Source organism: Phyllobates terribilis, unplaced genomic scaffold (assembly GCF_046119375.1).
Source record: "Phyllobates terribilis strain yellow unplaced genomic scaffold, ASM4611937v1 Scaffold_1__5_contigs__length_1240528914, whole genome shotgun sequence".
NCBI lineage: Eukaryota > Metazoa > Chordata > Amphibia > Anura > Dendrobatidae > Phyllobates > Phyllobates terribilis.
The window spans coordinates 796347585-796374818 of NW_027362761.1; the positions used below are offsets into that span (position 1 = coordinate 796347585).

Genomic DNA, 27234 nt, shown 5'->3' on the forward strand with positions numbered 1-27234 from the left:
ATTATATACTGGTTTGTGGGAAAAGATTCCATATACCTTGTACTTCATTAATTGAAGTCCCTGATTGATTCCAGTGGGTGGCCCTACTCAGTGATGGACAGCTATCTGTACATGCACACTCATACAGGGAATACTGTCAATCACGGAGTAGGACTGTACACTGGACTCAAACAGGGACTTCAATGAATAAAATACAAGGTATACTGAATATTTCCCATAAGCCAATACACAATTATGTTCAGCTTCTCTTTCTCTATACCATGCTGTCCACAAATCAGACAATATGTAATGTGACAGGTTCCCTTTAAGTACTCTAGCCAACTGTAGTAAACTGAGAAGAGGCTGCTCACACTGCCATCCACATAGTTTTTGGGAATGCTCAGCGGCTTTTGGACTCTTATGCATACAAACACCAGGGATATCAATGAATAAAATACAAGTCATACTGAAAACATTTTTCCCATAAAAATAATGTATTGTTCTTATCAGCTCCTCCTGCTCTATAACATCCTGCCTGCAGATCTAAGCGCTAGAACTAAGCTACAAGCCTACATTCACTTTGTGACTGCAGATCTGTGAATCATCACATAGTGCGCACTGCGGTCACATGACGACTAGATGAGTGTGACCTCGCTCAGTGCAAGTGTATTGAGCGATGCCACATTGTCCTGACCATTATCCAGCGAGAATACCAAAATTCCAGTACAGGATTATGGCATTTAGATAAATGTATGATGAAATATGGCTTCCAGACAACCAATATTAATGTACATAGCCAACTGATCTGAACACATACGAGTTGACAAATGCAAACAGTATTGCAAAGACAAACAGTATTCCTCATACCGAGTCACAATGAGTATATGCAACTGAAGTTAGTACAAAGCATATTAAAAAGTCTAGGGATTTATTTTGAAGAAATATGAGATGGCACTATTGGCAAATGCTGTTTAACTCGCATGTAACTCGAGGTCTAGACACACATGGAACGCATCCAGGATTCAATTTAGAGTTTCGATACTTTTTTATGAACTCTCCATGATGATTAGTGTAACAGTGGGGGTTCTGCAAGAAGCATAAATGCGGCAACGGTGCTAGACAGTAATTGAAATTAGGTTCTTTCAGACAGAAATTTCCTACAGATTGTGACTATAAGGGCTTGCATGTACAACCATATTACAGCTGCGTACTACCTCTGACTCGTATAGAGTTCTAATATGGCACCAATAGATGTCTATAGAATTTTAGAATTCTAATCTTGTATTCTGTGTCTGGCAGAGATTATTATTATTATTAATTTATATAGCGCCATTGATTCCATGGCGCTGTACATAAGGGGTTACATACAAAATAAGAATATCACTACAGTAAACAAACTAACAATGATAGACTGGTACGGAGGGAAGAGGACCCTGCCCTTGCAGGCTTACATTCTACGGGAATGGGGAGGAGACAGTAGGTTGGGGGGTTGTAGTAGTAGTAGCTTCGGCGTTGTTGAGGAGGCAGTTTGGTCATTGCAGGCTGTAAGCTTTCTTGAAGAGATGGGTTTTCAGGTTCCGTCTGAAGGATCCGGATGTGGTGGATAATCGAACGTGTTGAGGCATAGAATTCCAGAGGATGGGGGATATTCGGGAGAAATCTTGGAGGCGATTGCGTGAGGAACGGATAAGTGTGGAGGAGAGAAGGAGGTCGTGGGAGGACCAGAGGTTACGTGAGGGAGTATATCGGGAGATTAGTTCAGAGATATACGGAGGAGAGAGGTTATGGATGGCTTTGTAGGTCAGTGTTAGTAGTTTGAACTGGATGCGCTGGGCAATTGAGAGCCAGTGAAGCGATTTGCAAAGGGGCTTAGCAGAGGAATAGCGAGGCGAGAGATGAACAAGTCGTGTAGCAGACTTGAGGATGGACTGGAGGGGTGCGAGAGTGTTAGCAGGGAGGCCACAGAGGAGGATGTTGCAATAGTCGAGACGGGAGATGATGAGGGCATGCCCAAGCAGTTTAGTAGAGTTAGGGTTGAGGAAAGGACGGATTCTGGAAATATTTTTGAGCTGGAGGCGACAGGAGGTGGCGAGAGCTTGGACGTGGGGTTTGAAGGAAAGGGCAGAGTCAAGGGTTACGCCTAGGCAGCGGATTGTCGGTACAGCGGAAAGAGTGATGTTGTTTATTGTGATAGATAGATCAGGTAGGGAAGATATGCGAGAAGGGGGAAAGATAATGAGTTCAGTTTTGTCCACATTGAGCTTGAGGTAGCGGGAGGAGAAGGAGGATATGGCTGCTAGACATGCTGTGATTCTGGACAGCAGAGAGGTGACATCTGGGCCAGAGAGGTAGATCTGGGTGTCATCAGCGTACAGATGGTACTGGAAGCCATGGGATTTTATGAGCTGTCCCAGGCCAAGGGTATAGATTGAGAAGAGTAGGGGTCCTAGGACAGAGCCTTGAGGGACTCCAACAGAGAGGGGGCGGGGTGAGGAGGTAGCATGGGAGTGGGAGACGCTAAATGTGCGGTTAGAAGGGTATGAGGAGATCCAGGATAGGGCAAGGTCTTTGACGCCAAAGGAAGAGAGGATCTGCAGTAGGAGGCAATGGTCAACTGTATCGAAAGCAGAAGACAGGTCAAGTAGAAGGAGTACAGAGAATTGTCTGTTAGCTTTGGCTGTAAGTAGGTCATTGGTGATTTTGGTAAGGGCAGTTTCGGTGGAATGGTGAGGGCGGAAGCCGGATTGTCGTTTGTCGAAGAGAACGTTAGATGAAAAGTGGGAGGAAAGTTCAGTGTGAACGTGTTGCTCAAGGAGTTTGGAGGCAAATGGGAGCAGCGATAAGGGGCGATAGCTGGACAGGGCGGATGAGTCGAGGGATGGCTTTTTGAGGATGGGTGTGATTGTGGCATGTTTGAAGGCAGCAGGGAAAGTAGAGATAGTACCATCTTCTATTGAATGCAAAGTCAAAGCTTGTGTAAAGACCCCTCCCCCCCGCTTCCCCATACATATTCGATGGCTGTTGACTTAACTACTGTTCGACCAATCATTTGGCCGGCAGCCATCTCAGCTGTCACTCCTATACACAGGAGATTTGCTCAGCCCGTTTTCTCTGAGAGAGCTTCTGCCAGACATGTATGGTGGATTATCTCAGACAAAACAAAAGGATCTGACATGGACGCAAGGATGCGTCCTTATCTCCCTATTGATATAGGAAAAATATATATTTTTGTGCCGTGTTAGCCAGTAGATAGAAAAATATTTAGATTTGAGAGTCCTCAGTGGTTGATACCTTTTAATGGCTAACTGAAAAGATGGTAACACATTGCAAGCTGTCGAAACTACTCAGTTCTCTTCTTCTTCTACTATGCCTGATGAGGAGACCTGAGTAGTCTGGAAAGCTTGCAATTTGTTACCTTATTTTCAGTTAGCCATTAAAAGGTATCAACCTCTGAGAACTCTCAAATCTTAATATTTTCCTTAACTCCCTGAAAATCAGTAGCCTGGGGCTCCCATACACATTAGACAGTCGGCCGAACACATTATTACTGCCAGGTTTGGCCGACATTAGTGTGCATGGGGGATCTTAAGATTTAGTTCACTATCCTAGCCCCATATCGAAATCCTGGTGAAAGTAGAGTAGCATATGCACGGCTAGATCACCTAGCTGAAACTTCCAGTCAAATACTAAATTGTAGGTATGTCCGTCTCTAGAAACATTGATTCTCAGGGACAATATTTCCATAATGCTACTCGGAAATCGGCACCATATGGCTGCACACAGAATAGTCACATTTCCATATTACAGAGCTGCAGGCACCCCATGTACAGTCATTTTACATACAAACTGCTAATGTTGAGGAGAAGGCAGTGAAGCGAATAGCAATTCCCAGACATTATATTCTGACATTTTTATGCATCGCATTTTATCCAGGGTTTTCTGACCAAAGCAGCATATTATGGGAATGCTATTCATGCAGTACTTCCTGCAATTAACCCTGATTAAAGACATCAAAAACATTATTTGATGCTCAAATCTTTCAAATTCTATTATCAACGTCTCAAGTTTCCTTGTGGTATAATATTATCGCTCTATATCTACTATGGCAACTATTGGCGGTGACTGCAAAGTTATTTACTGTAAAGTTATTGTTTGTTACAGAGTTTGTTACATCCGGGAAACAATGGTGAGGAAGCCAGAGTCTCTTCACTTTAATTCTGAAAAGGAAAGGCTGTTATTGTAATATACAAGAATAAAGTTCTGATGTACAGCAGCTCTTCAGGAGTTAAATTTCCGGTGCTCCCCCTACTGCACAGCTCTTCCTGGATCTGCTGCCAGCTTATTGAAATCTGCTGACAGAAGCTAATTGCAGTATAGGGGGCATAGCAAAATCACCAGTTCAATCAGTTCAATGAACTAGACCAAGTAAAACATAATTAAAATCAACTTGAAAGGTTTGCTTTATGAAGCGATAACCAGGGCAACCCGAAAAAAAAGGTGGATTGTTTCCATATTGTGTTCTTCCAAGACGACTAAATACGGTTTCATGCTTTAATTATGAGATGAATGTATGTGCCTGTAGAATTAGATTTCTTAAACATGACTGTACTTAGCATGTAAGCCAATAAGGCATATTGTGTATCACATTGGTTTCACCTACAACTGTCTATTAAAGGAGTTGTACGTCCGCAGGCAACAAGTCTACAGTCACTCTATTATAATTTGCATGTTAAACTAGCAAGGCAAAAAAATTGTCCTTTGTTTTGTGTTGGGACTCTACTTTTGTATAGGACAATTAATTTGTATTTTGGAGCACCCCTTTAAAAAAAAAAGTCTGAAAGTACAGGCCTTCTGTGAAAAAAGCCACATTGCCAATGTCTTCATGACAATACATTTTACCCTTGTTGATGTCTTTCCTTAAGGTGTCATTCCATGTCGATTTTTTTTCTCATATAGACTGATTTTCATCAGTGGGCAGGATCATAGTTTTATCTGTTTGGTCTTACCATCAGCTTTTCTTGTATGCAATTGAAAAAAAAACTTTTGGAGATTTCTGGTAGCCTTTGTCAGTGAAAAATGGACAATAGGGTGCCATCGTTGAGCTGAGTCAAGTTTTTGACTCAGATCAAAGAGAGACTTGTTTCAGTTTTATTTTCTGACAGACACTTGGTCTGCAAAAAAACCCCAAAAGATATGAACAGTCCTATAGATGGTACATTTTTATCATCTATGAAAAACAAGGAAAAAACACATGTCAAAAATTGATGTTTGAATCAGGCCTAAATCAACTAGACTTAAAGTAAGTGGTAATACAACCTATTCTCAGACGACCATTAATGACCTCATTGATAGCATGCCAAGGAGTGTAAGTACGTGTATTTCTGTGTGTGATGCTCATACTCAGTACTGAATAAATCAAAATGTTTTGAAAATTGTTTTAATTTTTTCATAATTTGCATATCATTAACATGTCTATCAATCCTGTGATTTCCTTAATTCCACCACTTTTCCGACTTGGTGTTACAATTTCAATATTAAGGAGTGTGTGTCTTCTAGATTTTAATAGGTCACATAGAGTTTTTTGACGTACTTCAAAAAACATATCAGAAATGCCTCGAAAACGGATATTACAAAAAAGCTGAGGAGAAAAAAATAGCACAAGAATAGGGTCTTATCTGGCTGATAAATATCAGGAATCGTATCGATATATGCTGACCTGTTCCAGGGTTGTATGGCCTCTGCGGATCCACGGGTGATTTCACCAAAGGAACAAATAAAACATGGAAACTTTGTGGTTCAATATCCGCGCTGCCGGCTTGTAAAGAAACGTCAAATGCCAGAGGTATTACGATTTCTTTTATTTTTCTACGCTTTTCAAAGTGTAACCAACTTCTTCAGAAAATAAAAAAACATACCGTATACACTTCGAAACGTGTAGAAAAAAAGAAAGAAAACGTTATATTTTAATACCTCTGGCATTTGACGTTTCTTCACAAGCCGGCAGGGCGGATATTGAACCACAAAGTTTCCATGTTTTATTTTATCAAAAACTGATATGTCATCTTTTTGAATTGACTTGCTGTTTTTTCCACTGTTTTTTTTCCATGTGTTTTTTTTGTACATACCTCACTCTGTCCCCTGACTATTTCTCTGCTATGAAGTCATCTCCTAAGATATTGCCCCAGACAGTAGGTCCCCAGGAAGAAGCACACTATTTATTTTTGTGAGTATGGTGAAAAAAAGGTACAGTGAGAACTGCAGGGGCACAGATCCCTATTGTTAAACAAACTGCAACCCCCCCACCGAGCTCCCGCAGGGACCAGCAGCTCATTGATCATGTTATATATGAGACTATAATTCAACAGGGGCATAAAATTACATCAGATGTTACTTGACACTCAGCTAAATTGGAAGACGCGGGCACTTTTATAAATCGTGTTGATTGTTATTTTTAGTGATGAATACAATGTAAGGAATAGGCTGCTAAATAGAGCATATTCGGATTTATTTCATGAATTTTACTTTTCATTGTGGTGGGCGGTCAGTATGCCATACGTCCTTTTCAATGCTTTAATCATGACGTACTGTTAGGAAGTATGAAGAGTTTTATGAGGATTTTGACTGTGAATATCCTAGCTGTAGAATTCTTTAGTCTTAGATTTTGCAATAAGTTTGGAACACTTGCAACCTGAATCCTCCAGGTTTATATTTCCATTATGCTTTCAGTTTTATTGGATTCTGTGAAATAAAGCTGTCAAAGAAAGTATTTTTCTTCTTCGGATAAGAGAGAGACTTTTTTTTTTCAACTGGATGGATATGTAATCAATGTTGTCTTACTATCAACCACTTCATCTTTTAGGCTGAAGTTTTTACTTCATGGAAAACTATTTAGAAATTCATCACCTTAATCTTTAAGTCAAGGGCATTTAACACTTTAGATACCCAACATTTTATGTAAATGAATTCTGTAACTGTGATTGTACATTGGGTTGTATATTACGTATAGTACGTATATTGTAAAGATATTTTGGTACAGTCTGTGTTCTAGGGAACAGCTGCAGATAAAACATTGGATAGCACTCGGCCATATTATACGCTAGTGTGAACGAGCCCGTAATGTAAGAAAAACCTACAATGGTCTCTGAATTAACTTGAAACTGACAAAAGTAATTTTCAATTTAAAGTTACTAAATATCAACTAATGAAATTCAGTAATTGCTTTTGAATTGTGGTTAGACAGAAAAATGTAAAAAAAACCTAATGATTGAAGATAATTTGACCATAGGTACTTGTTAAACTAAGGTGTGTCCTGTAATTAACATCACAGGTGTCTACAAACTTGTCAGTCAGTCTGCCTATTTGAAGGGTGAAAAGTAGTCACTGTGCTGTTTGGGATCGTAGTGTGCACCACACTGAACATGGACCAAAGAAAGCCAAGGAGAGAGTTGTTTCAGGAGATTAGACAGAAAATTATAGACAAACATGTTATAGGTAAAGACTATAAGACCAAACAGCTTGATGTTCCTATTACTAGAGGTGCACATATTATTCAGAAGTTTAAGGTCTATGGAACTGTAGGCTACCTCCCTGGACATGGCTGCAAGAGGAAAATTGATGACAAATTGGAGAGCTGGATAATACATATGGTAACCAAAGAGCCCAGAACAGCGTCGAAAGAGATTAGAGGTGAACTCCAAGGTCAAGGTATATCGCTGTCAGAACTTGCCATCCGTCGCTGCCTTGGCTAAAAATAAACTTCATGGAAGACAACCGAGGAGGAAGGCACTTTTGAAAGCAAATCATAAAAAAACGATACTGGAATTTGCCAAAATACATATTGAGAAACCACAAAGATTCTGGGAAAATGTCCTTTGGAAAAATGAGTCAAAACTGGAGCTTTTTGGCAAGTCAGATCAGCTCTATGTTTACAGACGCAAAAATGAAGCTTAGCAAGAAAAGAACATTGTACCTACTGTGAAATATGGAGGAGGCTCATTTATGTTTTAGGGCTGCTTTGCTGGATCTGGCAAAGGGTGTTTTGGATCTAAGCAAGATACAATGAAATATCAAGACTATCAAGGTATTATGGAGTGAAATGTGCTGCACATTGTCAGAAAGCTTGGTATGAGTTGCAAGTCCTTCAGCAGGATAATGGCTCAGCTAAAAGCATGGAAGAATGGCTAAGAGCAGAGCATTGGACTATTCTGAAGTGGCCTTACATGAGCCCTGATCTAAATCCTATTGTACACCTGTGGAAGGAGCTGAAACATGCAGTCCAGAGAAGTCATCCTTTACACCTGACAAAGATGAAGCAGTTTGCTCATGAAGAGTGGGCCACAAAACTTGTGAACATGTGCAGAAGTCTCATTAAGAGTTACAGAAATCGTTTGTTTGCAGTGATTGTCTCAAAAGGTTGCGCAACAAAATATGAGGTTAGGGATACCATCTGTCCTGGCCATTTTCATTAGTTTGTATTTTAAATTTTTCTGTTGAATAATAATTCAGAAGCAAAGTCTGATTTTCATTAGTTCATATTCAATAAATTTAAAATGAGAATAACTTGAAACTGACAAAAGTAATTTCGGTGACCATTGTGAGTTTTCTTATCTTAACAGAAAGGTACCAACAATTTTGTCCACTTGTGTATAACTTTGAAGATAGGGTGGTTGATACCTACCTGACGATCACTTTAAATGATTCTGTAATTAACCCCTTCACCGTGTTTTCACCTTCCTGACCAGACCAAATTTTACAATTCTGACTAGTGTCACTTTATGTGGTAATAACTCTGAAAACATATCCCAGTGATTCAGAGTTTGTTTTTTTTTCGTTGCACATTGCCCTTCATGTTAATAGTTAATTTAGGCTAAGATTATTTTCGTTTATTTATGAAAATATCAATAATTTGACAAAATATTAGAAAATTTTGCAATTTTCAAATTTTGAATTTGTATGCCCTTAAACCAGATAGTTATACTACACAAAATAGTTAAAACAGGAGAAACACTTGAGCATGCTGGCATGAGAAACAATTTCATTATAAAGTTAAAAGACAATCATCAGGTAATGAGTCACAATACATGCAATAGGGTGTAAGGTGCAGTGTGCCGAACAGAGCAACGCCACAGGGAGCAAGAGGAATCAATTGGGATTCATATGAGAGTAACAGTGGGAGAAAGATGAGAGCAATCAACATGTTCAGTAAGACTATGTAACAAAGTCCCAAGAGCCATAGTGAGTTAATGTAACAGGACTCAAATAGACACTGACAAAGTACATGCTCACCAAATTATAACTGAGGGCCTCAAGCTCCAAGGGCGTCGCAGAAGCAGAGTGGGTGTGTGAAAAGCGCCCCCGACGCGCGTTTCGCCTGTTCTTTCTCAAGAGGCGCCTGACAACGCACAGTGTGAAAGCACCTTTAGGAATTGTCTTTCATTTTTCTTTGTTCTGTTCACTTTGGGGTACACGTGATAAGACAGCTTTATAACCCTGATGTTGCTGTAATTGTACGGACCCAAAGTATTTTTATAGTTTGCACGCTAAAACACTGATTTGCAAAAAAGTATTTATTGCATCTCCATATTCTGAAAACTATAGCTTTTTTAATTTTGCTGAAGGAGCTATGTGGGGGCTTGTTTTTTTATTGGATGCATTGATGTTTTTATACCTACTATTTTGGACTACATAATGTAACTTATTTTGATCGCTTTTTTTTTTTTTTTTGGGTGGTAGAGTGAACAACCAGAAATTCATAAATATTTTTTTTATTTATTTTTTTCACGCCATTCACCGCGCGGTAAAAGTGGTCAGATAACTTTATTCTTCGGGTCATTATGATTGCAGTGATAACTGATTTATATAGGATTTTTTTTATGTGTCGCTACTTTTGCACACTAAAATACCTTTGTACAAACCATCATTTGTTTTTCCATTGTCATATGGTGATAGCTGTAACTCTTTTATTTATTTGTTGACGGAGCTATTATATAAGGACTTGTTTTTGCGGGTCAGGATGACGTTTTTTATTGATACCATTTTTTATTTGCATGTGATTTTTTTTATTACTTTTTATTAAGTCATCCAGCCATGAAATTTCATGAATGGACCCTAAAGGCCCCGTCACACTTAGCGATGCTACAGCGATCCCCACAACGATACGACCTGTCAGGGATCGTTGCTGCGTCGCTATGTAATCGCTGGTGAGCTGTCAAACAGGCAGGCTCACCAGCGATCAGGGGAGCAGCTACATCGTGGAAAGAATCTTTCCACGATGTCCTGCTCCTGGTTACCAGCCTGCTGAAGCAGGAGCAGGCTGGTAACCATGATAAACAGCGGGTTACTAGGGGCACACGCGCACCTAGTAACCCGCTGTTTATCATGGCTACCACTCTGCTACGGTGAGCAGGAGTTAACCGCTCACTTTAGCAGGCTCGTAACCATGATAAACAGCGGGTTACTAAGTGCGCGTGTGCGCGTGTGCAACCGGCATGGATTTATATAGTGTGACCAAGTAATAGTTAAAAAAAGAATAAAAATGGTAAAAAATAAAGATTATACTTACCTTCCGATGGGCCCCAGTATTTTCTCCGCTCCATCCGGTCTCTTGTACTGATCGCGGTGGTGTGAAAGGACCTGCCATGACGTCATTGACTCATGTGACAGGTCACGCGACCGCCGACGTCAGCGGTCGCGTGACCTGTCACATGACTCAATGACGTCATGGCAGGTCCTCACACCACCGCGACACATACAACAGACCGGACGCATCACTGAGGAGACCGGGGCCATCGGAAGGTAAATATAATCTTTATTTTTTATTTTAAATTCTTTTTTTAACAGGTTCTATGGTACCAGGGTCTGGATGAGAGTCTCCTCTTCTCCAAACCCGGGTACCATCCGCACATAGAATCGCATAATATCCGTGTGTGCAAATGTGCTGACACGGATATTATGCGTTTCAATGCAAGTCAATGGCGGCAATTAGGCTGCGTGTCCGCAAAATTAATGGACATGCTGCGTATTTTTCCGCAATGATAATCCGCAGCGGAAATTTCCGCAGCATGTGCACAGCACATGCGGATTATCATTGGGGACCATGGGGCACGTATTACCAAGCGTTTTTTAAGCATTTTCACTGCGGAAATTCCGCAGCAAAAACGCTTGAAAAACGCATAGTGGGCACGCAGCCTAAAGGGTAGCTATGTGGACACAGGAACCCATAATTAATAATTGTCCCAAATGGAGATATCTTTTGAATGCTGTTCAAATGCTACAATCATTGTGATTGACAGACAAATTTTGATGCTCATCAGATCCGTATTCTGGGGAGATGAAACAATGTCATTTAGTTCAATTGACCATTTAAAAACTCTGATTTTGATTCATATTGATCTGAATAGAAAGAAATTGGTAAGATATCTGTGTGAAATACTTGGCTGCAAGTTTGTTTGTTGAAGGGCTGGAGAGCAATACAATAATAAGTGTCTGCAGGCAACAATGAAGCATGGTGGAGGATCCTTTCAAGTTTTTAGGCTGCATTTCAGTAAAGCCCCCGTCTCACATAGCGAGATCGCTAGCGAGATCGCTGCAGTGTCACGGTTTTGGTGACGCAACAGCGACCTCACCAGCGATGTCGCTATGTGTGACACTTTGCAGCGATCAGGCCCCTGCTGTGAGGTCGCTGATCGCTGCAAAGTGTCCTGGACCATTTTTTGGTCGTTGCCCTCCCGTTGGTCAGCACACATCGCTGTGTGTGACCAGCGGGAGCAGCAATCAGGCTGGTAACCATGATAAACATCGGGTTACTAGGGGCACACGCGCACCTAGTAACCCGTTGTTTATCATGGTTACGAGCCTGCTAAAGTGAGCGGTAACCTCCCGCTCACCGTAGCAGGCTCGTAACCATGATGTTACTAGGTGCGCTTGTGCCCCTAGTAACCCGATGTTTATCATGGTTACCAGCCTGCTCCTGCTTCAGCAGGCTGGTAACCAGGAGCAGGACATCGTGGAAAGATTCTTTCCACGATGTCGCTGCTCCCCTGATCGTTCGTGAGCCTGCCTGTTTGACAGCTCACCAGCGACCACATAGCGACGCAGCAACGATCCCTGACAGGTCATATCATTGTGGGGATCGTTGCAGCGTCGCTAAGTGTGACAGGGCCTTAAGTGTAGCTGGGGATTTGACAGGATTAATGGTATCCTCAATGCTGAGAAATGCACACAAGTATTTGGCCATCATGTAACACGTTCAAGGAGGAGTCTGTCTCCAAATTTATTCTAAAGCAGTACAATGATCCCAAATATTCCTGGAAGTGCAAGGTGGCTCAGTGGTTACTACTGCAGTACTGGAGTCCTGACTTCAAATCCACCCAAGTACAACATCTGCAAGGAGTTTGTATGATTTCCCCATGTTCGCGCAGGTTTCCTACAGGTACTCCGGTTTCCTCACAAAGTCCAAAGACATATTGATAGGGAATGTAGATTGAGAGCCCCAATGGAGACAGTGATGATAATGTCTGTAAAGTGCTGTGGAAATTAATTGTGCTAAGTGAGAAAAATAAAGTGATTCTATGGCCTATATCCACAGAAGATCTGTGTTTTTTTTAGTTTTCCAAGATGTCTGGAACAACCTCCCTGCCAAGTTCCATGTACAAGTATACGTAGAAGAATTGATGCTGTTTTGAAAGCAAAGCATGGTTACACCAAATATTGATTTAGATTTCTCTTTTGTTCATGCACATTGCATTTTGTTAAATGATTAAAAATAAATGAACACTACTATTTTTGAAAGCATTTTTACTTTTCAGTAATGCTCCACACCTGCATTCAATTTTGTATAGGTGTGTGTTTGTGTGTGTATGCACATTTTTTTTATATAATTTCTATTTGCTTAGTTGTCCACCTATTCATTTATGTCTGTTCTAAACTTTTATAAGGTTTAGGAGGCAAAAGGTTGTTGCTGTACCAAATCGCTAACAGTTTGATTTTCTGCCCAAATCACTCCATCTCTATGTGCTCTGTATTTTATTCTTTTCATCTTCAAATTAGGAGTAACCGCCATAAAAGTTAATCATTACATAGAAGGATTTAAAGATTTAGAAACATTCCTCAAGATGAATGTTGTGTTTTTATTCTTTAAAAAAAATGCCATTCATAGCTCAAGGGTTTTGTTAGTTTTTTGGGGGGAGGAGATGGAAGATAAGAATGCACCTGACCATGTAGAGCTATTGAAACCCCTGCATGACCTCCCAGGCTAAGCATATAGAAGAGTCTGTGATTTTTCTTCTTGTGTATCAGGACAATTTATTTCTCTCACATGGTGTTTGAATGGATTCTTATCTGGTAGATAAGTTTGCTGCCCATACAACTTTATTAGTGGGATTCAGTGGAATGTTAGAAGAAAAGTTTAGATTTGAGAGTCCTCAGTGGTTGATACCATTTAATGGCTAACTGAAAAGATGATAACAAATTGCAAGCTTTCCAGACTACTCCGGTGCCTTCATCAGGCTGGTATAACACAAAATCTGAAGGGTCACATATTTATACACAACAAGAGACAGGAGTAATGCAATAGAGATGAAACAAGTGACGTAAAACAGAACTATTAGCATGGGAGAGGGATAAACAGTTGTGGTCGTAAATATTGGAATAGTTCATAGATAAGGAGTGTGAAAGTTTTATTGTCCTGTGATTGAAGTCTGGTCCGGGGCTCTGATGCCCCCACTGTTAGAACCTTGCTGTTAGGTTTTTTTTCCTTTGCTGGTCACATGACCTTGTTGGCCTATTTAATCCTGCTCCGCCCTTCTGGCTTTGCTGGACTTCATTGTATATCTACTTTCTAGCTAGCCTGTGCTCTGTATCTAACTCTGTTAGTTTGCTTGGTCTACGGACCTCTAGGTTCTATCTATTTTGTTTGTTCGTCTGTCTGCTACTATTTCTGTTAGGAGGTGTCCCATATTCCTCCCAGTCCTTAGTACTTGTAGGGATTCCCTCCCCAAATCTATAGGTCTCCGTACAGACTAGATTAGGACTTTAGCAGGTCTGATCGCAGGATCAGGTTCCCTGTTACATCGTAGGGATTCAGCTGAGTCTTATAGTAGGGACAGATCTCCTCTCTTTCCTTAGCTTTGGTAGCAGAACATAACAGTAAGTCCAGCCTGTAAATTCTCTAAGGAAAAACCAGGATGTTGAGCAGTTCTTGCGTTGTTTTGTGGCAGACAATCAAGAGGGGTGGTCTGAGTTTCTGCCACTTGCCGAATTTGCTCTGAACAATCATACATCTTCTTCTGCTGGTTGTTCGCCTTTTTTTTGTTGTTCTGGGAGACATCCGTCGTTTGGGTCGTTCTCCAAGTTGGGATCTGCCGTGCCTGAGGAGGAGAATTTTTCCGGTGATTTGGAAAGAGTTTGGACGGATGTGCGTGGTAATCTTCAGGAGGCCAACAGAAAATCTAAAGACTACTTTGATAGGAAACGACAGGAGGTTTTGTTCGCTGTTGGTGACATGGTTTGGTTGTCCTCTAGGAATCTGCGGTTGAGGATTCCTTCTAAGAAATTGGGTCCCAAGTTTGTAGGGCCCTTTAAGGTGCTTCAGGTTGTCAACCAATCTGCTGTTAGGTTGGAGGTTCCTACCTCCTGGAGAATTAATCCGGTCTTTCATGTCTCTCTGTTAAAAAAAGCTGTTGTGTCGGATGGTGACGCCTCTGCCTCTGTTCCTCCGGTGGTGGAGGACGGGGAATATGAAATTTCTCGCATCCTTGACTCTAGACGGTATAGAGGTAGTTTGCAGTATCTTGTGGCCTGGAAAGGTTTCGGACCCGAGGATAACTCTTGGGTGAGGTCAGATGATGTTTCCGCGTCCAGACTTATCAGAGCGTTTCACAGGAGATTTCCTGATAAGCCTGGTCCTAGGGGATCCGGAGGATCCTCTTAGAAGGGGGGGTACTGTTAGAACCTTGCTGTTAGGTTTTTCTTCCTTTGCTGGTCACATGACCTTGTTGGCCTATTTAATCCTGCTCCGCCCTTCTGGCTTTGCTGGACTTCATTGTATATCTACTTTCTAGCTAGCCTGTGCTCTGTATCTAACTCTGTTAGTTTGCTTGGTCTACGGACCTCTAGGTTCTATCTATTTTGTTTGTTCGTCTGTCTGCTACTATTTCTGTTAGGAGGTGTCCCATATTCCTCCCAGTCCTTAGTACTTGTAGGGATTCCCTCCCCAAATCTATAGGTCTCCGTACAGACTAGATTAGGACTTTAGCAGGTCTGATCGCAGGATCAGGTTCCCTGTTACATCGTAGGGATTCAGCTGAGTCTTATAGTAGGGACAGATCTCCTCTCTTTCCTTAGCTTTGGTAGCAGAACATAACACCCACAGGTCTGAGGAGCACATTCCTTATTTGGTGTAGAATGACATAACCTGAGTGGTCTCGAAAACTTGCAATTTCTTACCATCTTTTCAGTTAGCCATTAAAAGGTATCAACCACTGAGGACTCTCAAATCTAAATATTTTCTACTGGCTAACACGGTACAAATATATATATTTTTCCTGTAGAAGAAAAGTTCTAACTCTTTATACCCTCCACTACTTTAGGCACAGGGGCGGACATACCATTGGTGCAACCTGTGCAGCTGTACAGGGGCCTAATAGGTGAGGGAGCCCATGTTCACTTCCAAAGCAGGTGGAATTATACATTATGATGAGCTATTACATTGTAAAGGGCTCAAATATTGCTCTTACACAGGAGCCCACTTTAGTCTGTGTCCACCAGAGACCAACTCAATATAGAGTCCTTCAGGCAATGCTCAATGGGAGAAAGGTATGCAAATTAGCTCTTTCACAAAGTGTTTTGCAAGTGCCACATTGCCGATTGGGCTACCATAAGTCATTGTTCACAAGCCTTGCAATATCACCAAGGATAAATGCAAAGCCAAAATCTTTGCTACAAATGGCTGTTTTGGGGTGTGTGCCCCTTGTCAGGAAAGAGTAGAGTCTGGATGTTTGAGTGCGATGCCCATGAGGTAACTTGGAGAAAGTAATGGTTATTCTCAAAGTGACCAGTTCAGTAAGGAGTCTTACTGGCAATGCTCCATGGGAAAAAATTAAAGCTTCCACAGAACGAACAAAACAAACCTGGGTTGATTACAGTGTTTAGGGTCAGTCATTGATGTATATGGTAGCTATCTCTACTATGTGTTATTTGCAAAAACAAACCTGGGTTGGTTACAGTCTTTTTTGTGGTATTTGCAAAAATTTGCAAAATTCTCTACTACTCACCCTGGTAATTCTACACTAATGGAAAGGCAGTGGAGTGGTGGGTCCAAGTTTCCCAATGCCTCTGCGGTACCCATTTCGAGATAACTGGGCACTGGTCTGACAGGTGGAGGCAGCAGAATGGAAGACCTTCATGGTGACTGTACATCAGAATTGTATAGTCACATTTAATATCTGGAGTTTAGGGTTGCTCTAAGTTTAATGACCTTCCTCCAAGACAGTATCAGGACCTCATAAGTCTAAGCATACTATATTTAGTTAATAAATCACCAATAGAAGACTCTCTTGTTTTTGTTTTATGTGCCAATGTTTTTGTAGACACAATGTTTTATCAATCCATCACTATGCCACACTAATAAAAGCATGAAATCCTGTCCAGTGCTAACATCGTTAATGTTTTTTCCTATTCTTGTTTTTGTGTCTTTTATAGGTCAGGACGCTGTTTGTTAGTGGATTGCCATTAGACATAAAGCCACGAGAGCTGTACTTATTATTCAGGCCATTTAAGGTAATTGTTAACTTTACAACCATGGATTAATTGCACTATGCTAACATTTATTTTTAGCATTATTTTTCAGCTTGTAAAGATCTCATGAATGTAATGTTTTGGTTTAAATTTAATTTTATTATTTTTACACATTTTTCCTGTGTTTTTTTTTAATCAAGCAATTAAAAAAACACACCAAATAATGTATTTTTTTAGTAAATGACATGTTTCCCTATTTATCGCCAGCTAACATCTGGACGTCGCATTTTTTTTTTTATTCCAAAAAAAAAAAACGTAACCAATAATTCTAGGAAAAACGCATCTAAAACTGTACTGAAAAATGCCAATTTTAATATCTTATTGGAAAACATTGAAAATCCTTGTCAAAATGATTGTATAATTGTTTTTTTTAAGTAAGTTTAGCAGCAGCATTAGGTCTAAGACATCTACCGTAATTAAAAATGTATGAAATTTATATTGTAAAATCTCATGACAGATTGAAAGCTTCATATGGCTCCATACAACTTCTGAGTTGAACCTAACAAAAATACACAGAGATATAAATGTCTATGCAGTTATAATGTACCTCATGTGCCTCCAGTTTATGAAACTGCTTTTTGTGAGATTCTGTCCATAATACTTCGCTTTAGAGTGTAAATTAGTTTGTCTCATTAGTGCTCTTTATTTTGTGTTATTTGTTATTTAGAGGGGGGATTTTGAGATGTATGTACTTTTTTTTATTTTTTTGATCGGATATTTTTTTTTTATTTATCATTTTAATTTTTCCATACATGGGAAAAAAAAATAAATCAAAAATTGAAAGATAATGTGTCCATAATATAATATTTCAAACAGCTTGAATAATTTTAATGGGTGGTCCAAAACTAATACTAATTCTCATCCTAAGTATCTCTCAATTTATTTTAATATATTTTTTCTAATATGGTTTAATTAAAAAGTCCCTACCCTTCCTTCTCTAATCCAACTGCTTTATTTTATTTTATTTTTTTTTACCTATTTTCAATTTGATGATGATTTTTTCAGAAACCCTAGTGCATGCTGGGATACTCAAACTTGACATCATCAGGGGGCAGAGGCTTTTTCCCCACCCTGAAACAAAGCGTCATCAGTGACATCTGTTTCAGTGGTAGGGCCAGTCCCTGGTGTACTGAGCGTGAGTCGATTATCAATTCCGATATATACTCAGTGCGAGCTCCCTTGTCAGTGTGCGATATTCTTTTTAATGCACAGTGACAGTGCACTCTCTCACCAGCTCTAATTACAAATGACAAGCTGGCAATAGAGCACAATGTCAGTGCACATTGTAAGGAGAGAAAACGGTGAGCAGCAACCAGTCCTGCACCCAAAAGTGATGTTTTTTTTCATTTACCAGAACATTCACTCCACGCTTATTATTAAAAAGAACTAGTCACCAGCAAAAACACTATTTAACTAGTCTTATTTACTGGAAGTGTGGCTATAGGGAGAAATTATATTCTCCCTGCAGCCGCTTGCTTCCAGTCATTGAAGTGTGCAGTTGGCTGTAACAATCACTGCTCTCTATATTGGGAGTGCAATCTAATTTCCCCCTGCACCTTGACAATCACACTCATGGTGTAGTGACCAGTGTAATGCACACGCCCGGGCTGAGCGGCGTGTGCGTGTGATTGTAGTGATTCCACTGGACCGTGCCGGAGAGTGAATGCCTGGAGGGGCGTAACTAGGTATTCACCCGATCCGACCAGGGTCGCACGACGGCATACGACGCCAGTGCACCAAGGAGGAACCGAGCAGAGGGACCAGGTGCTACTCCAGGACAGACCCCGGACACGGCTGTTGACCCACACAGGGGAATACAGGAACAGACTGGTAGGCTGGCACACAGACTGGTGGGTATAGGCAGGCACGACTGGTATGCAGGCAGGCGGGTATGCAAGCAGGGGGGTACAGGCAAGCACAGCTAGAGTGCAGACAGGGAGGCACTAGCAGGTAGGGACACTGGCGGGATAGGACCCAGTACACACTGGGACTCAGGAACAGAACCACAGATGTGGCGGACAAACACAGCAGAGTGAGGCCGCCCAGAGAGGTGAGCGAGAACAGGGCAGGACAAGGCCGCCTGGAGCGGTGAGCAAGAGTAGAGCAGGACAAGGCCGCCAGGAGCGGTGAACAAAGGGTCAGAGCAGGCTAGAACGGCCGGAGCGGTGAGCAAAGGAGTCAGAGCAGGCTAGAACCGCCGGAGCGGTGAGCAAAGGAGTCAGAGCAGGCTAGAACCGCCGGAGCGGTGAGCAAAGGAGTCAGAGCAGGCTAGAACCGCTGGAGCGGTGAACAAAGGAGTAGGAGCAGGCTAGAACCGCCGGAGCGGTAAGCAAGGCAGAGCAGGGGGGACAGGGCTCTGTTCACACGGAACAGACAGGAAGAGAAAGGCAGAGCCGGATACCCACAGGATACTTGCAGTGAAGTAGCGAGTGGACCACAAACTCACAAACGGGAGTACAGAGACAACAAGCAGGAGTTAGGTACGAGTTCAGACTCTGCAGAAAAAGGAAGGGAACGGACATAGAGGCAAAACAGGTAAAGGATAGGAAAGAGTTCAGACTGGAACTGAGTGTACGGAGGAGACCGACACTGCAGCGGGATACAGGAGCGGGTCTGGGAATACGGCCCCCAGAGAGGCGGGACGAACAGGCAAGGAGCGTGTTCAGACAGGACAGACAAGATACAGGAACAGGTCTAGGTAATCGGCCCCTAGAAGGCGGGAGGAACAGGCTAGGAGCGAGTTCAGACAGGCCTGGAAATACAGCCTCCAGGATAGGCAGACAAGAGAACACAGAAAGGACTCAGTTCAGACACGGGAACTGATACCGCAAGGCAGGAGACATAGACAGGACTCAGTTCAGACACGGGAACTGATACCGCAAGGCAGGAGACATAGACAGGACTCAGTTCAGACACGGGAACTGATACCGCAAGGCAGGAGACATAGACAGGACTCAGCTCAGACACTGGAACTGATACCGCAAGGCAGGAGACATAGACAGGACTCAGTTCAGACACGGGAACTGATACCGCAAGGCAGGAGACATAGACAGGACTCAGTTCAGACACGGGAACTGATACCGCAAAGCAGGAGACAAAGAACAGGACCTGGCACCTTCAGAGTGCAAGCACACACTGAATGAAACACTATGCTCAGGCAGGGATAGATGGGAGCAGCTGAGCTATATACCAGGTGACAGACAGCAATAGGCTGAGGACGCACAAGGGGTGTGACCCACAGCAGGTACAAAAAGCAGGAAGTGATCGGGCGCCGCCCTTAAGCAGCAGAAACAGACACAAACAGACAGCATGGAGGGAAGCCAGAGAGACATTCTGGACTGGAGATCAAGTGCGCGCTCTTGCACAGTGGGAGATGGACCACCATGCAAGAACGCTGCCAGGTATGTTACAACCAGTAGCGATACCTGCTACTTTCACTGCCTTGATGATGCTGCTGCATTCATCTTCAACTTCATTTTCTCCCTGTAGCCGCTGCTCCAGTAAAGCAGCCTAAAATGATTTAAATGCTTCTTTACCTGCAGATTACCACTATATAAATCTGCAAGTATATACTGTTTCTGTAGGTGACAGATTAAGCAGAACTATTGACAACATAGGCCACTGTAAATCAGTATATTGGTGTTCTTTGAAGTCTTTCATCATTAGTATACACAAAATAACTACATCTTTTAATGTTGAAAATGGAAGTGTTCTTTTGTAATTTCTATGTAATAATGGTACAATAATCTATTCTACTCTTACAGTATGTATTATCTTTTTACAGGGTTATGAAGGATCTTTAATAAAACTTACATCAAAGCAGGTAAGAAAAGCAATCATGTAATGAACAAAGTAAAACGCATTTTAAAATTGTTGTACAAGATTATAAAAACATGTCTGCTCTCTTCCAGAATCGGCACCACACCAGTGCAAGGGTCGGGTCTGGTATTGCAGCTCTGCTCCTTTGAAATGAATCGAACTGAGCTGTAATATCTAGAGATGAGTGAATCCATCCCTAATTAATCAAATTCATTATGAATTTCCCAAAAATGTTAGATTCTGCTGAATCCCAAATTTTGGGGATTTGATTTCCACAAATCCAACAAAATGGTGGCCAGCAGGCCACTTTTTTGTCCCTCATCATTAGAGGCCTTTGAGAGGGTTAAAGGGAACCATGGGCAGCATATATCAGACACTGGCTGTATGATTTCAGCCCGGTATATTTGACTCAGAAACACCGCGGCGTGTCAGAGAAAACCATACTTTGAAAGCCTCTGAGGACTAAGGTGCACGGGAAACTAGTCGGAAAGGTGGGTCCTTGGTGGCTTTTCTGATTTTTATTCTGGCCAAATCGAATCTGCTGGTCGAATTGAGTGAATCTGTCAGAAACAAATTTTGGGACATGCACTCATCTCTAGCAATATTATTGGTGTGGTGCTGTTCTAGGAAGAAAGCAGCCAAGTTTTTCTGATTTTGGACGGCTGATTTATCCCGCTATCTATGACTGGTTATAAGTAAAATTAGCTAAGAAAAAATAAATGTTTGGCATCGTACATAAAACCCAGTAAAAAAAGTTAAAAAACACAATGGGATCTGTTGATCAATTCTTTTTCATTCATAATCTTCAATGGGGATTTGTATAGAGCAAGCTCTGTATGGCTTTTCCCTATTATTGCAGATTCTGGGTTGCCAGTTTCTCCAGCTAAACAAGAACCTTATGCCCCCTACATACACACAAATTAGACTAATGGCCGAATCTGCCAATATCGATGGGTTCGGCCATTAGCCTAATATGGAGAAAGGTTGAACTGGATGGACCTAGGTCTTTATTCAACCTACGTTACTGTGTTACTATGGGGGCCCCGGCTAATTTATTGTCAGTGAAGATAAGTATCTGGCATGTCTAATACTGCACTGCCAATCATTTTGTTTTTCTGGAGATAAGACGTGTCTGGTGACGGCACTTGATATATTAAATAAAGAACACAGGAGTGCTTTGGCAAGCAAGCGCTACTGTGTATGGGAGAGCCAGCCAAACGATCAGCAGAAACTTTGTGTATGGCAGGATTTAGGCTTCATTCAGAAGTTGGACATTTTTTTTGCATATAAGAAAAATCGCTGAGGATTTTGTCAATGTGTCAGGTTTTCATCAGTTATTTTCTCATATGAAAAAGTACATTTGTAATTGCAAATCTTCTCCTATACATTGCAATCCTAATCACGTACAGCGCATGGATTGGACACTGATGCCATCCATGTGCTCTCTGTGATTTTCACAAACCCATAGACTTGTCTGTTTTTGATCCGAGTCACGGAACAAAGTTCCCAATACATGACCCTGTGATTTTTCTATTTTTTTTGCGGACACTGTCCACAAAAATCATGGCCCTGGAACAGATTATAATAAGTGTATGTTCTATCTGTTAAAAACATGGATAGATAATGTACCGTGCTTGAAAAGACTTCTGAATGAGGCCTAAAAGTGAACCTGTTACTTTATTGATGATCATCTTGATGCCTTTTCATATATCCTTTTTATAGCAAGTCTTTCTTCAGCATCTAAGAAATAAAAACCTGTACCTGTGGCAACTATGTGTATCATAATGTAACAATTGCATGGCTAAAAGTGATGGAATATTGCTGTTCAACAGTCAGGACCCCATCCATACAGGGGACTGTTCTGGGAACCGCAGCTCTTGAATGAAGTTGTGTTGCAATTCTTTGCAAAAGTGACCAGGAGGGCTACTGTGCACGGAAGAACTGTGAAGGGGCCTCCGCATTATAGCAGCACTGCAGCCTCTTTATTCTCAAGAGTAGAAAGTAATGGAAGATGTTAATGATATGATATGATATCACTTCCTGTGATAGGAAACCCCCTTTAAACCATTTTATATGCCAACAGTGCTAAAAAAATAGCTATTAACTTATTCCTTCTCTCCTAATATTTACAGCTAAGAAAGGCATTAAATGGCTCAAAGGGGTGTTCTCAAGTTTAAAAGCTATCTCCTATCCACGGGATAACTTTCTGATCTTTTTCGGACTGACCACCGATCCCAAGAACCGGGGCTCTAAGGAGCTACTGCTGAATGGAGCAGAGATCGATCACGCGCACTATCGCCCCATCACTTGGGTATGTTAGAATAGTGTGAGCACTGTCTCTCTGCATCCGTGGTTCTTCTTTTGATTAGCTGGCCTGGCGTGATGTCATACTTGTTGAAAATATGATGTCACACCTGTAGCGTGATGTCGCAAATATGATGTCACACCAGTCCAGCTAATCAAAAGGGGAGCTGGGGATGCTGTTAGCTAAGTGACCGTTCTCAGGGCTCCCACTCGATGGCCATATATTTTTGACCCAGCCGCTGGACTAGATCCTGTTAATCAATTTGCATCATCTCTAGATAGAACACATATGTGATAGAGGAACGTCTCGCACTCCAGCCATATCTGTTGCTAGGGTTTAATATTGAATACATCCTTGTCCCTAGATAGCTTTTGTACCTTTAGTCAGCTCACGCAGAGTAATCCATTATTCCTATCAGATAACTGAAAGATATACTTCGTACTGAAAGATTTGCTAATAATGTTCTTGGCCTGCACAGACTGTTCAGATGATATTCCATTTCACTGCTCAATTATGGGCCTTAATAAAATTCGTTCTTAAACTGATCAAAAAAGCATATGCTGAACAATTGCATCTTTATTTAAATTGTGATCCTGGTATATCATATAATCAGAAACTATCAGGAGAAAATTTCCCTAAAGTAGTAATGAGACCTGCATGGATCAAAGTTGTCTAGATGTAGCTGTTGCCAAGTTTCCGATCTGTGAGGTACATCAACGCTTTGGCATTAGGTTGCAGAATGTCAGTATAGAAAATTATTGATCGGTGTTTTCAATGGATAATTCAAGAAACTATTGTGATTATTGACTATCACAACAGAAACTGCATACAGTAAAATATTAATTAGATCTTGGACCTGATAAGAATGCTGTATTTAAGTTGATAATGCATGAACTAATGACTTAATCTCCATCTCCACCCACGGTTTCTCCTCCCTGCTGTGTTCTCACACTGTTCTGTATAAACTGCAGTGTCAGTCAGGCTGGGTAGGGGGAGACTAAATACACTTGGACTCATGAGCTATTTCTATATCTGGACTCAAAATGCTCATCCTAATATCAGGGTTATAGAGCCATTTTGAAATAGATTTTCAAAGTAAGTACAGCAGTCTCATTGTGTATAAGAGATCTATTTAATAAAATATACAGTTTGTTTAGTGAAAACTGGTGGCTTTTTTCTTTTGTATGAGATAAAGAAAAAGGGTCTGCTTTCCTTTAAAGTAACTCCACTCTTGTCTATGGGTTATGTTTGGTATTGCAGCTCAGCCCCATTCATGGTGATACCAGACACAAGTCATGGACAAGATGAGCACTGTTTGTGAAGAAAGAAAGCAATCCCTTAATTCTAATTTTAGACCTCTTTTTGGGACAAATGTGACTCCTTTCTCCAATAAACTGGATGCATAAATAGTGGTGACATACTGAGCAAATTAAAATACTATTTTTTTCATGTTATGCTTCAATACACTTTTAATGCCAACTCTTTTTTTTCTGACCACAGCCTGTTGGTTTTGTAAGTTTTGATAGCAGATCAGAAGCAGAAGCTGCCAAGAATGCTTTAAATGTGAGTATTACTCTTATCTCCATATATTACCTATTTTACATCTTACTTTCAAACAAATACAATAATGGAATATTTGCTGAATAGTCCCTATAAAAAAAATAAATTGTGCAATTTTAGTTTCTAATTTTAAAAGACATCAAAAGTTAGATTTCAATAAATACAGCTCTCGACTTTAAAGAGGACCTTTCTCCAAATTTTTCATGATGAACTGGATACATGATGTAATAGTGGCTGCAGAGTGGAATACAACATTTTTGTTATTTTTTCATTTCGCCTCTCCGTTGTGGAAATATTAGCAATCAATATATTTGGCACCTAATGAATTAACTTTATTTAAGCCCAAGTGGGTGTTATCAGTTAGCAACCCATACAGGGAGAAGAAGTGCACACCTTCAGTGAAAACCCTCTGATAACACCCACCAAACTAAAGTTAACTTATTAGGTGCCAAATGCTTTGATTGCTAATATCAGAGGGGCAAAATAAAAAAAACACTATTACACCCAGTTCAAAGTGTAAAATTTGAAAAAAGGTCATTTTTAACACTCTAAGACTTATGGTGGTTACTAAAGGACAAAGACGTCACAATCAAATATGCAGCATCAGAGAAAAATCTATCCACTTCCAGCACATATGCAGCATAGTATTTCATCAGACATAGTAGCTTGTTTGCAACATCAAGTAGAAATATTTTAAGGTATGATTAAAGAGACCTTTCACAACATTTTCATTTTAAAGTGGATCACTAAAAAGAGCTTGTAAAGATGATTAAAACATGTTTTTAATTCTTTTGTTTCTTTATTTCTCCACTGCTTTGCCAAGAAATAGGCTTTTGACGTTTAGGACACCCAATTACTTTTTCATCTCTATGATGCTGCCCAATCAAAAGAAAGCAGCATTATAGAGGGGTAAAAAGCCAACCTTCACAGAACATTTCAAAACCAGGCATATTCAGCATGATCTAGTGATACTTTATTTGTAACACCTGACCACACTGAGAACGTCTCACTTCCCACTGCTTCCTCTCATTACAGCATCAGGAGAGTAGCAGAGCTGCAGCGTGGAGTGTCTGGTAGAGTGAAGATCATCATGTGAGCAGCATTTATAACATACAATACTTTGGACCTACTATAGGTATAGGGGCATAATGTGTCAATCTCCTTATTCCCCCATTACCTATAGTAGATCTAGAGCATTGTATGTGACAAACATTACCCCATGATGATCTTCATTGCTCTTGTCCTACACTTCATCTGATGCTGTAATGACAGAAATAGACAGAAGTGAGGCGTTCTCAGCGTGGTCAAGTTAGATCATAGTGAAAAGGTCCTCCTAACCCCCTGCCATAATAGGGAATACAGTTACATCATATTGCGGCTCCCTGACTATGATGCGAGCTCAAAAGCCAAGCCCGCATCTTCACCTAGTAGATGACGGCTGTGATATTCAGCCAACATCTGCCTCTAACATCCACACATGGAGCAGAGCTGCACCCACGGCCATTAACCTGTTAAATGATGTTGTCAATCTCTGACAGAGACATTTACACCATGCCGTCATATACACTCATCATTGCCCATGTAATGCGATTGTAGGGTGCCCATGGGTTGCCATGATTGCTGTGCTGGAGATCCCCATGCCTGTCATGATGGTTCTTTTGCGAACATCAGCTTCTGGCTTGTGTACATGGGAGACCAGGATTTAAACTATATACACCAGTACTGTAGTATTGTTGTATATAGTACAAATGATCAGACGAGCGAAGGTTCAAGTCCCCTAAAAGGACTAACTAATATAGTGAAAAATAAAGTTATTAAAAATATTTTAAAAAAAATTCAAATAACCTTTCTTTTCTCCCTATTTAAAAATAGAGAAAATAAAAATTCATCATTACATCTGTAAAAGTGCATTCTATCAAAATATGACATTAACTAACCCAATCCGCAAACACTGTAATGACAAAAAAAAATCAAAGCACCAGAATTGTGGGGTTTTAGGCTGTCTCAACACTCCAAAAAATGCAATAAGAGGCGATTAAAACATCATATCTACCCAAAATGGTATCAATAAAATCATTGGCCAAAATTTTAAAACTTTTCTAGTCTCCAAATATGGTGACACAAGCAATTTTAGAACAGAAAAGCTATGCAATTTTGGTTATCCTTGTGTCGTACTGTGTTTTTTTTTGTTGCAATTTTGCCGCACATGAAATCTTTTTTTCTGCTTTCCAGTACATCACATGATAAAATAAATGATGTCGTTTAAAAGTACAACTTGTCCTGCAAGAAAAACAAGTCCTCATATGGCTATTATGAAAAATTAAAACGTTATGGCTCTTTGTAGAAGGAGAGGAAAAAAACAAAAAGGCAAAAAAACAGAAAATAGCCATGTTGTGAAGGGGTTAAGGGTCACATTTATCTGATGCATTCTTGGGGTATGTTTAATAAAATTAGTTGAGTGGATCTACCTATTTAAATAAACTAAGAATATATTACAAGGATTTTACATTTATTATAACGCAAGCAAATCTGACAAAATATTGATTTTGTCAGGAAAATATCTTGCTCCTTTTTTAATGTATTCTTACTATACTGTATAGCCAAGAATGACTATAAGGCTGTGTGCCCACTATGCGTTTTTTAAGCGTTTCCGCAGCGGCAGTTCCACTGCAGAAACGCTTAAAAAAAACGCTTGGTAGAAGGTCTGCCATGTTCCCCAATGATAATCCGCATGTGCTGTGCACATGCTGCGGAAATTTCCTCTGCAGATTATCATT

The 27234-nt window shown here is 40.7% G+C and overlaps 1 protein-coding gene across 2 annotated transcripts in view; it reads left to right on the forward strand.

The window, feature by feature from the left end:
• RBPMS (RNA binding protein, mRNA processing factor) overlaps positions 1–27234 on the forward strand; it is a 188116-nt gene that overhangs the window by 62612 nt on the left and 98270 nt on the right. For both annotated transcript variants that reach the window (XM_073637057.1, XM_073637058.1), the window contains exons 2-4: positions 16678–16755; positions 20558–20596; positions 24398–24460. In XM_073637057.1, coding sequence (XP_073493158.1) covers positions 16678–16755; positions 20558–20596; positions 24398–24460 — 180 coding nt within the window. The remainder of the gene's footprint in view (positions 1–16677; positions 16756–20557; positions 20597–24397; positions 24461–27234) is intronic.